This window comes from Schistocerca americana, chromosome X (genome assembly GCF_021461395.2).
Source record: "Schistocerca americana isolate TAMUIC-IGC-003095 chromosome X, iqSchAmer2.1, whole genome shotgun sequence".
Classification (NCBI taxonomy): domain Eukaryota; kingdom Metazoa; phylum Arthropoda; class Insecta; order Orthoptera; family Acrididae; genus Schistocerca; species Schistocerca americana.
In genome coordinates this window covers 485,774,975-485,787,949 of record NC_060130.1, presented here as the reverse complement: position 1 = coordinate 485,787,949, position 12,975 = coordinate 485,774,975, and the positions used below count along the sequence as shown (strand labels likewise).

The 12,975-nt window shown below is 38.1% G+C and overlaps 1 protein-coding gene across 1 annotated transcript; it reads left to right on the top strand.

Annotated features, from left to right (window-relative positions):
• Window positions 1-1,453: 1,453 nt before the first annotated feature.
• LOC124555383 (26S proteasome non-ATPase regulatory subunit 9) lies at window positions 1,454-3,084 on the top strand. The gene has a single exon (XM_047129278.1). The coding sequence runs from the start codon at window positions 1,617-1,619 to the stop codon at window positions 2,229-2,231; it is 615 nt and encodes a 204-aa protein (XP_046985234.1). The 5' UTR covers window positions 1,454-1,616; the 3' UTR covers window positions 2,232-3,084.
• The last annotated feature ends 9,891 nt before the right edge of the window (window positions 3,085-12,975 follow it).

Here is a 12,975-nt window from a genome sequence, read left to right as displayed (position 1 = left end):
CGCCACATATATTCTCCCATGGTCTGACTTTGGTTAACTTCAAATATTGCACACAAACATGGCCCTTAACAAACTGTACCAGCAGAGCATACAACTGCAAGAACCTTGTTGTTCTGGCTATATCGTCACCCATTACGGCATACAAAGATCTGTTAGTAAATTTCGTCGTAATATCCACATATAACAGCAATGCAAGACAAATGGTAAACCTCCAGCTATCAACATGCTGAACTAACAATTCCAAAGGCGAAAACAAATCTCTAGTTAATAACTACCGATAATCTGATGAATCACTAACAGAGCTCCGAACAGGCAATTCCAATAGGAGGCAGACATGTAATGTACAATGCCTGACAAACAGAACTGCATCCGTCCAATCACTCATGAACACCACTACGAAGTAACTTCGAAACATCAACATTCAAAATAAAAGAGTGTTACTACATGCTATAAAACGTGATCCATTTAGAATACGTCGTGACTGTAGCTCGAGTCGTTCAGACATGACGTCACACAACACACTACCGATGCCAACTATAAATGCAAGCCTGAGCGCACGTCTGTGTAACGTCAACGAAGTGGTGTTGTGCCTGCTTACACAAACGCATGGAGCCCAAGGCCCTTATTACGCCGTTAAAAGATGTTTGTCAAAGGGTTCGTAAAATTTCTTTGAGCAAACTATTTCACTGAAGCTATTGCACGATCGTAAAATTTTTCGTCATAGTTGTTTGGGAATCGAAGCCGAACAGTTAATCGCCTGCACGACTGCATTATCATGTTCGTGGCGAGCGCATTGGTTGAAAAGAAAGAGAAATGGAAACCATTGTGGGTGAAACCATGGATAGCGAGAAGTGTAGCTCCAAGTGTTCACCAGAATTTGCTTCTTAAGATACAGTGCGAGGGCATAAAGGACAACGAAAATTATTTGAGAATTGGGGAGAAACGTTTCAATTTGCCTTCATGAAAGTAGCCCCCCATATAGGCATACACAATACTCATTTAAGAAATGTGATTTATTAATTTCGTTGGACACTAAGCTCCTCAGGTCTTAACGGTATCCACCAGCATCAAAGTATTTTATAATTTTTAGATCTGCCACACTCATCACTCATTTTTAACACACTATTCTTGCAGACGGCCAGTACATAACATTAATAAAGCGCGCCGAAATACTCGGCATATTCCTCAGTTTTTGCCAACCTATATGGGTGGGAAAGTCGTTCCTGGAATAACCATTCAGGAAATGTATGGCGTGGTACTGTGCTTACTCACAGATATACGGAAGGTAGCCTTTTCCTTCAATATCTCTTCCTGGTTTTACCCCTTCATCATACAATTGTATGTTATGTAAATGAATATGATTGTTTGTGGTTAGTATTTCGAAACCATTTTGTAACTTTTATAGGATGGCGACACTGTTTTATAGCAATATACTATGATGTAAATAATATCGTTGAAGGATAGTAAATGTCGAGTTGCAGTGGCTTGTGTTTAGTGTTGGTAAATAAAGTGAAATGTGAAGCGCGTGGCAATGTATTTTGTCGCTAGTGACATGTAATTTTCTGCATTTCTAGTTCTTTGAGAACCCTGGTTGTCATTATACAGTTGTCCACATTATGTCTATGATGGATACGTCGAACGAAGTATCACGAGAAGAGGTGCTGCAATTGATTGCAGAGAAAGAGAGTATGGAAAAGCAGTTACTTTCTTTATATTCTGTGTTATCAAAGAATGGGGTTGGAATGACAGACCCTCTCGTTGATTCAGAAGACTACCCAAGGTCTGACATAGATGTGTATGAAGTAAGAGCAGCAAGGCAGAGAATAATATGCCTTCGAAATGATCTAAGAAACATGATGGTAGAAATTGAAGAAAAGCTGCATGCTCTCCATGCCGCATCGAAAGACAGTATAGAAATGTGTGTTCCAACAGAACGAGCAAACACACAGCCTGTCGCAAAAGTAGCCTGGGTTGCTGCACATTCTCCAGCAGATCGTGCAGGCCTTATTGAAGGCGATGAAATAGTGGAATTTGGTTCACTGAATAGTAGTAATTTTAGGAGTATTTCAGATTTTAGCGTCGTTGTTCAGAATTCTGTTGGACGGAAGATAAACGTGAAACTTAAACGGATGGGGAATTTCGTAAACGTTCACATGATTCCTGCATCATGGTCGCCAGGTGGTGGACTTCTGGGTTGTAAAATCGTCGAACTTACAGAAAATGCGATGTGAATGAAAACCTCGAGTCCAGTTTTCAGAAAATTATGGGATACTCCGTTTCGTGCAAATGGAGAACTGTTTGTGATATCACTCCGAACACTAGTTCTGTGTGAATATTTTTTTCTCCCCATTAAAAACGTCATTCACTGTATTGGAAATTATTTCAACGTGGATTGGTGAATTTGAATGTTTATTGTAGACACCTCATCTTATTATTTGCCCCCTTGTTGGTTAAAATGCTACTTTCAAAACTTACCTGAATATACTGTATTCAGTCTTGAAACAATTGTGTGTGAAACAGATAGTAATGCAGTATAGTATTTACAGAATCAGAAATAAGTCGAAGATTTCCGTAGTGTGTTCCCGCACTATTCATTTTGATCCATATGAGTAGAGTGCAATAAAAAGTTATAGCAGCAGTTTCTTAACTAATAGACACAAAATGCATCTCCGTTATTAAATGATGATAACAGACACGCAGATATTAATGTTATTCTTCATGTAATCAATCATGTGAATGTGGTACAGCTGTTTTCCCTTTTGGGAACGTTTGAGCTGTGTGATGACTTGCAAGTTTCCTGTGCAAAAGTATACTTTCATGTTATCTCATCTACATGTATTAAACTTCACTTATCTATACAGTTTCGCTCTATAACTGTCAACATGAATTTTCTTGTGTTTAAAAAAAAAAAAAAAAAAGTTATCTGTAGTGTAAGTATGTAAGTGTTGCAGTTTTTTCAGTAGCAGCAAACGTAATAAAAGAATTTGGTGTAAATTACTATAATTGCTCTGTTCAAGCTGTATTGTACTGTTTTAAAAATGCGAAGTGTTGACAAACAAAAATAAAATAGTAACTAGCTGGATTTATGATATTGTTCCCTTTATCCCCAAAGATTCTAATCGTAAATGGACTTAATGATTAAATTATTGCATTTCTAAATGACACATGTAACTACTTTTCAACATTCAATTTGATTATCTGAAAATATTGGATATGTTCATTTCAGAATGAAAATCTCATTTTTTGAATGTACAAAGGGTGATGGATGTTTTCTGCCATTTATTTTATTGTGATGTAAAAGAGGTTTATGTTACTTACATCTCAGCCAAGCAAAAGTTTTCAAGAGTGTAATAAGACTCATTTGTGGTGTGAATTCAAGAACATCGTGAAAAAACCTGTTCAAAGAACTGGGTAAATATTCCAACCACTGTGTATCAGTATATTTATTCCTGAATGAAATTTGCTGCCAATAATGTGTGTCTGTTTCTAACCAATAGCTCAATACATAGTATCAGTACTATGAATAAAAACAATCTACACTAAGACCTAAAATCACTTACCTTGGTCCAAAAAGGGACACACTTTTGCAATAAATTGCAGTAACTATTAAAAGCTTGGTTTCAGATAAAGCACAGTTTAAACAGAGTTTGAAATACCTTTGGTAGGCAGCTCCCCTCACTCTAAATATGAATATGTTAATAGGGACTGCTAATCGTTACTAATGTGATGCCATGGAAGTAGGTTCTAGCAGCCTCATCTATGAATCCTGGTAGCATTGTGAGATAACGAGAAAAGCAGCACTAGGTACTATTCTGTTGATATAAAATGCTACCTTAACAAATCTGTATTGCTGTTATATTGAATGAATTTCTTATAGTGGTATATAATAGTATTTTGTTGTCTGATTGATATAAATAGATTTTGAATTAGGTACAAAAGTGGAAGATTGATGCAATGATCATTCCGTGACAAGTCAACTGAGCCATCTTGCCCACCCTCTCAGGTTTGGATGAAACTTCTTATTTGTACTCCATACAGGTACAAGGAGCAATACCAAGTTTTTATCAGTAAACCTCCAATTGTCTCAGAAAATTTATTACGTTTTAAAGGTTTGAAAATTTTCATGCTGTTCGGCACTGTTAATTGTTATAATAAATGATGTTTAGGTTAGAAACCAATGAATAAGTGCTGACAAGCATGTTGAATTTCGGAGGAAGTGGCAACAGTTGAAAATGTCGTGAGCAATTTACAGATATACAGGTATTGATGACAAAACTGAAATTTGATTAAAATATTAAACAAATAGACTTAATTAACAGGATTGAAAAAGAATGTATTCAAACAGTTTCTAAGTACCATAAGGGAATGACAACTCTCTTAAGATAGCAAATGCATTGCTCATTATTATGGTAATTATCCCTTGAAATGCGATATTCAATGTAATAGCATATATTATTTTTATTCCCTTCAAAGTAAAATACAAGAGATTGAAAGGTATATATTTCGTCCTGCCTCAACGGTTTTTTACTTAAATGTAGTGTCTTTTTTTCCCAGTCCTTATACTTTTTGCTATATAATCACCAAATTTCATAAGGAATTGATAAAAATATTGGTTTATTTTCAGAATGTTAGAAAGTGTCATTTTGCGCAATCACAGTGATAAAAGATCAAAAGAATTTTATATGCCAGAAAATGAACATTGAGAAAGAAATTGCGAAACATTGGTAATAATACTTACCTTTGTAGAGCAAATAAGCAAGCTTAGTTTTATGGAATAACCCACAGATTTTGTTCCTTTTCAATGTCATCTATGCACAGTCGCAGGAGTGAGCCTTTTACCAGGCATTACTAAATAAATTCATGCTGTGTGGCAAATGTTAAATTGCATTATGACACGAAAATATAAAGAAGGTACTTCTTATTGCGATCTGTTTTGTGATTCTTTTCCTTCCATTCACAGGTAACACATGAGAAGAAAAATTGCTGTCGACTTTCCTGGTCCGAAATCATTGTCTTGGATCCCTTGTGATCCCCATCGAAAATAATGGATGGGGCTTTATAAGATGCATTAGTGACAAATAATTGTTAAACTTTTTAGAGAAGGCTTTAATGAGAAAGTCAGTGATTTTTTTTGAGCACTCATAGTTCAGGTTTTTCATTATTCCAGTCACATATTTCTGGCTGTCAAACAACATGACTATCATGCTGTTCTCCTTTTACACTCAGTAACCATGATAGCCTAACATTATTTTGTATATTCCTTGCACTGGAGCAGTATTATAATATGAGTCACACTGTTGTTGTTGTGGTCTTCAGTCCTGAGACTGATTTGATGCAGCTTTCCATGCTACTCTATCCTGTGCAAGCTTTTTCATCTCCCAGTACCTACTGCAACCTACATCCTTCTGAATCTGCTTAGTGTATTCATCTCTTGGTCTCCCTCTACGATTTTTACCCTCCACGCTGCCCTCCAATACTAAATTGGTGATCCCTTGATGCCTCAGAACATGTCCCACCAACCGATCCCTTCTTCTGGTCAAGTTGTGCCACAAACTTCTCCCCAATCCTATTCAATACTTCCTCATTAATTATGTGATCTACCCATCTAATCTTCAGCATTCTTCTGTAGCACCACATTTCGAAAGCTTCTATTCTCTTCTTGTCCAAACTATTTATTGTCCATGTTTCACTTCCATACATGGCTACACTCCATACAAATACTTTCAGAAATGACTTCCTGACACTTAAATCTATACTCGATGTTAACAAATTTCTCTTCTTCAGAAACGCTTTCCTTTCCATTGCCAGTCTACATTTTATATCCTCTCTACTTCGACCATCATCAGTTATTTTGCTCCCCAAATAGCAAAACTCCTTTACTACTTTAAGTGTCTCATTTCCTAATCTCATTCCCTCAGCATCACCCGACTTAATTAGACTACATTCCATTATCCTTGTTTTGCTTTTGTTGATGTTCATCTTATATCCTCCTTTCAAGACACTGTCCATTCCATTCAACTGCTCTTCCAAGTCCTTTGCTGTCTCTGACAGAATTACAATGTCATCGGTGAACCTCAAAGTTTTTATTTCTTCTCCATGAATTTTAATACCTACTCCGAATTTTTCTTTTGTTTCCTTTACTGCTTGCTCAATATAGAGATTGAATAACATCGGGGAGAGGCTACAACCCTGTCTTACTCCCTTCCCAACCACTGCTTCCCTTTCATGTCCCTCAACTCTTATAACTGCCATCTGGTTTCTGTACAAGTTGTAAATAGTATTTCGCTCCCTGTATTTTACCCCTGCCACCTTTAGAATTTGAAAGAGAGTATTCCAGTCAACATTGTCAAAAGCTTTCTCTAAGTCTACAAATGCTAGAAACGTAGGTTTGCCTTTCCTTAATCTTTCTTCTAAGTTAAGTCGTAAGGTCAGTATTGCCTCACGTGTTCCAGTGTTTCTACGGAATCCAAACTGATCTTCCCCAAGGTTGGCTTCTACTAGTTTTTCCATTCGTCTGTAAAGAATTCGTGTTAGTATTTTGCAGCTGTGACTTATTAAACTGATAGTTCGGTAATTTTCACATCTGTCAACACCTGCTTTCTTTGGGATTGGAATTATTATATTCTTCTTGAAGTCTGAGGGTATTTCGCCTGTTTCATACATCTTTCTCACCAGATGGTAGAGTTTTGTCAGGACTGGCTCTCCCAAGGGCGTCAGTAGTTCTAATGGAATGTTGTCTACTCCCGGGGCCTTGTTTCGACTTTGGTCTTTCAGTGCTCTGTCAAACTCTTCACGCAGTATCATATCTCCCATTTCATCTTCATCTACATCCTCTTCCATTTCCATAATATTGTCCTCAAGTACATCGCCCTTGTATAGACCCTCTATATACTCCTTCCACCTTTCTGCTTTCCCTTCTTTGCTTAGAACTGGGTTTCCATCTGAGCTCTTGATATTTATACAAGTCGTTCTCTTATCTCCAAAGGTCTCTTTAATTTTCCTGTAGGCAGTATCTATCTTACCCCTAGTGAGATAGGCCTCTACATCCTTACATTTGTCCTCTAGCCATCCCTGCTTAGCCATTTTGCACTTCCTGTCGATCTCATTTTTGAGACGTTTGTATTCCTTTTTGCCTGCTTCATTTACTGCATTTTTATATTTTCTCCTTTCATCAATTAAATTCAATATTTCTTCTGTTACCCAAGGATTTCTACTAGCCCTCGTCTTTTTAACTACTTGATCCTCTGCTGCCTTCGCTACTTCATCCCTCAAAGCTGCCCATTCTTCTTCTACTGTATTTCTTTCCCCCTTTCCTGTCAATTGTTCCCTTATGCTCTCTCTGAAACTCTGTACAACCTCTGGTTCTTTCAGTTTATCCAGGTCCCATATCCTTAAATTCCCACCTTTTTGCAGTTAATTCAGTTTTAATCTACAGGTCATAACCAATAGATTGTGGTCAGAGTCCACATCTGCCCCTGGAAATGTCTTACAGTTTAAAACCTGGTTCCTAAATCTCTGTCTTACCATTATATAATCTATCTGATACCTTTTAGTATCTCCAGGGTTCTTCCATGTATACAACCTTCTTTCATGATTCTTAAACCAAGTGTTAGTTATGATTATGTTGTGCTCTGTGCAAAATTCGACCAGGCGGCTTCCTCTTTCATTTCTTAGCCCCAATCCATATTCACCTGCTATGTTTCCTTCTCTCCCTTTTCCTACACTCGAATTCCAGTCACTCATGACTATTAAATTTTCGTCTCCCTTAACAATCTGAATAATTTCTTTTATTTCATCATACATTTCTTAAATTTCTTCGTCATCAGCAGAGCTAGTTGGCATATAAACTTGTACTACTGTAGTAGGTGTGGGCTTCGTATCTATCTTGGCCACAATAATGCGTTCACTATGCTGTTTGTAGTAGCTTACCCGCATTCCTATTTTCCTATTCATTATTAAACCTACTCCTGCATTACCCCTATTTGATTTTGTGTTTATAACCCTGTAGTCACCTGACCAGAAGTCTTGTTCCTCCTGCCACCAAACTTCACTAATTCCCACTATATCTAACTTCAACCTATCCATTTCCCTTTTTAAATTTTCTAACCTACCTGCCCGATTAAGGGATCTGACATTCCACGCTCCGATCCGTAGAACGCCAGTTTTTTTTCTCCTGATAATGACATCCTCTTGAGTAGTCCCCGCCCGGAGATCCGAATGGGGGACTATTTTACCTCCGCAATATTTTACCCAAGAGGACGCCATCATCATTTAATCATACAGTAAAGCTGCATGCCCTCGGGAAAAATTACGGCTGTAGTTTCCCCTTGCTTTCAGCCGTTCGCAGTACCAGCACAGCAAGGCCGTTTTGGTTATTGTTACAAGGCCAGATCAGTCAATCATCCAGACTGTTGCCCCTGCAACTACTGAAAAGGCTGCTGCCCCTCTTCAGGAACCACACGTTTGTCTGGCCTCTCAACAGATACCCCTCCGTTGTGGTTGCACCTACGGTACGGCTATCTGTATCGCTGAGGCGCGCAAGCCTCCCCACCAACGGCAAGGTCCATGGTTCATGGGGGGGGGGGGGGGGGGATGAGTCACACTAGCTTTTTATTTATTGTGAGCATTGATTGAATTCTTGGTATGGGTTTAGATCATTAGTCTGTTCTAGGATTTCTTTCTTTTGCTTGTTCTTTCTCTTACCTCTGGTAAGACTTTGTTCATAATAAAAATATAAAGTTGCACCATGATATGGAGTCAATGTTAAACTATAGTCGGTCATATAAATGGGCGGGTCAGAAAGTTAAAAGGTAAGTAGGAAAGGGCATACCACCTCCAACAGGAGCATACCTAATTAAGCACTGTCATATTCAAACCAACCTTTGGGCTGAGAACAGTTTATTTAAGACCAACTTATGGAATATTACTGTGTGCTGTACTATGACAAATTATGTGCTCTTTCTCTTTTTGCATTTTCACAGATTGTTATATCCAAATATTTGTACAAAAAAATCAAAGGGTAAATATTGAGTGTGTAAGATGCTGCAACCTCAATAGAGCATTTACACTCGTGAGCCAAAACATTGTGACCACTCCCACCACAAGACTGAATGAAACCTGGCATTGTGGCTTTGTGATCCAGTGAGGAAAGTATACAAGGGGAACAGAGACAAATGGAGAATCATTGTAATGATGATACTGGCCACAAATGGGGAAATCCTTCGACATAAGCAACTTTTACAAGGGGCAGATTGTTATGGCCTGGCACTTGGGAAAGAGCATTGAGTCAAGAGGAATGTTCAATATGAGTCATCGGATCTGGCCACCGACATAATATTAATGACTGCTGTCATGAGACTTTTTTGCAGAATATGAAGCTAAAAAAACTGGTTGTGGTGACAGATTGATCTGTAGCTCAGCCTGAGTTCTAGGTTAAGTTGGAAGGTGACAGTTTGGTTGTGAGTTGGTGAAACCAATGAGTGTGTGACTAAAAAGAAAAAAGCCTCGTTGTGGTGACAGTCTTATTTGTAGCTTAGTCCATTTGAGAAAATTATCACGTTACAGCAGTTTTCATGTTTCCTATGTCAACAGTCAAAGGTAATGACTCACATTGAACATTGCTCTACATCCATGAACATCCTGGAAATAGCGACACTGGTCAGCCCTTTGCGTGTTATTGTTGTGAACTGATGTAAGAACGGTGAAACCATGAGTACGTGACAAGGGGCTGGATGTCCACACCTCATCACAGCATGTGGACATCAAAGGCTTGGCCACTTTATAAAGCAGGATAGGCAGAAATCTGTGGCAGGTCTGACAACAGTTTACAATTGTGGTTCAGGCACAAGTGTCTTGGAGCACACCATTCAGTGCACACACATCCTAATGTTTCCATATTGACCCCACAACATTGATTCTGTAATAATGATGGAGGAGTTTTTCGGTACCAGCAATTCAGGAGCATAGACGTCAATTTGTTGATTCTAGCTGAAACTACTTGTTTAAGTGGCTGTGAACTTAGTGTTATTTTTCTACTTCTCTCTCTCTCTCTCTCTCTCTCTCTCTCTCTCTCTCTCTCTCTCTCTCTCTCTCGATATTTCCCATATAGAGATAAGCTGTTGTTGCATATGTAGTCTTTTATTTTTAAGATATGGATTCCATTTTAACATGGTGCTCAGATAGATATAATACTTACTTTTGACAGTATAGATTGTGAGAACAGATAATTTAGCCCTCTAACATTATGATACATGATGGTAAGCTTACTCAAATAATTTCTTTAGTGCCTCACACTTCACAGCTTTTAAAGTATTTGTTTGAATAAGGTATAGGCTGTGTCTTGAGTACCTTCACGTCCAAATAGGAGCTATTGGCACAGTACTGATGCAACCCCATCCAAAGTCAACAACAACCCAGTCAGTTCATGGTTAACTCACCTGTTAGCATTATTCGTCCAAGGTTATCATGCTCCGGCAGAATCTCAATAAAGCTCACATTTGTGGATGAGGTTGCTGCTTCTAGCTTATCCATGTCACTTCTGATTCTGATAATGAATTTTTACTCAGGCTGTTTCCTAACCCCCCCCCCCCCCCCCACCCTTTTCTCTACTTTACTCAAATCCCCTGTTATCTTTCCATGGCTAGCACAAGGTTGTGCAACACTTGTGACCCGATACTGTCTTGCAGTTTGTCCAGAAAAACTCCTACCTAGTAGCAGTATATTCCTTTTTTTACTGAACTCTGTTTTTGACCTGTCTCTTAAACTTTTATTAACGATCTGCTGTGCCCTGCTGTCACTGCTGTTGAATGAGGCTGCTCTTACTCAACAGCAACAGGCTACATCTGATATTGATCTAAATGGTAACAGAACTATCTAAACTATTCCCATTTCACTCCTCCATGTTACCTTTTCCCATGTTTCACTTTCCTGTTGATCCATCAAGTGTGCTGTTTCAATTTTTGCTGCCCCAGTGTCTGCCTGGAAGGCATATTTTGATTTAGGGTCCATCACGGCATTAGTTTTTTTGATAAAACATCAGTTGTTAAACAAGAAGATTATAATAATATTTCTTAAAATTTGTGTTGTACTGTTTTAAACAATCTTATGAAACTGGTGGGAAATTTATTGTGTGTATGTTAACAATACCACAGGCTGTGCTCTTTTGGAAAGCATTAGAACAAAAATCAATATTGCTGGATCTTCCAATGGAGGTGAGCAGTCAAACAGAATCAAAATGGAAATGCAGTGATTGTTACAAAAAGAGTTATTGTATCTTGAGTGAAATTTTCTAAGCGATTGCAGTGAATGTAAATGGACATCTTCTTCAACAGAAATGAGATTCGTTCTCATAATAAATACATAAAGGAAAGTAATGGTAGTTGGGGATTTATTGTCTCATTGATGATGAGTTCATTAGAGACAGAGGACAAAACTGGATTGGAGAAGGACGGGAAAGGAAATCGGCGGCATCCTTTTCAAAGGAACCTGTGTAGCATTTGCCTTAAGTGATTTATGGTTCCTATGAAAACCTAAATCTTGATGACTGACTGTGCATTTCAACTACTGTCCTTCCAAATCTAAGTCTTTTGTCTGAAGTATTGTGTCACCTGACTCATTTGTAAATGAAAAGGGGCAGTGGCTCAGTCATGGAGCATTTACTGCTTGAATGTCAAAAAATTGGTGTTCATTGTAGCAATAGCAACTGGCTTGCATCTTACAGAAAACTTAGATGATTATTACATATCTTTTTTTGTATAATATATATTCACATATATCTCATGAAAAGGTTGCTCTTCCCACAAATTATTTGTGCTGGAACAAGAAAGGGTGGGGGGGAGTGACAATGGTACACAAAGTATTGTCTGCCACACCACAAGCTGGTAGGAGGCCAGCATACCTGTGAACAGTGGGTTCTATCCCAATATGCTTCAAAATGACGTTAAACCTACAATTGTAAGAAGACATTGGAGGGTCGCCTCGGAAGACCCTCGTTTTGTTCAGAGAAGGCAAGAGATGAAAAATTAGGCTTGGACATGTTGCTATATCGACATTATAGTCATGATCTTGCAGCAACTACTTTTCCTCTGTACGATCTACTCATAGAGTTTTTACAGAGCACCAGGTCTGAGGTTTACAACATTGTCAAACAAGCTGTACATAACTGGCTCAGACACCACTTTAATTAGGAAATTCACAGCAAGAGAGAACAGTGAAAGTTTCATTGACATTTAATAATACTGAATCTATGAGAAAGGATTCTCAGTATTTCAAGAGACATGGTGGCAGAAACAAATTTAATGTAAAATTGCAAATTTTGCTAATGTGCAACAACTGTGAAATATGCAACGGTCTCCATTGTCATGCTCTGTGTGATATAGCCACTGTCAGTCATGGAGTTGAAATGGAGCTGTGTCCTTAAGATGGATGTTTTTTCCTCCATAATACAAATTTCATTACAGTAAGAGCAATATGCAACTGATGTTTATGAGCACTTGGAAACTACAGGGGTACAAAATTTTGAAGTAAACATAAGTATCATCGACAAAGAATGATACTGCCTGAACAGATCAAGAGTACACACTTTTTTTTTTTTAGCATTAATCCTGTCTTGTACAGAGTCGACTGTACTCAATATTTGTAAAATTTATTATATTCAACAAAATGGCTGGATGTCCTTGTTGCCATAGTCATCAGTTACTTGAAGGCCCCAGTATATGTTCAAACAATTTGCTAGACTTAATGTATTGTACCTCCTACATTGCCCAGTAGTGTCAAGATACTTCTTGACATGATGCACACAGCATGACAGATGTTTCAAAAGTGAGTTTAAATTTGACAAACTTGTCTGGTACATCTGTGTGCTTGTGCAACAAACATGAGGATAGAAAACAGAAAATTTGTCAAGGGGCCTTAAGGGAGGGATCTCATGTGGCACCCGTCTGTGAATTGCGTAAATTTTGTTCTGTGTGTGATTGT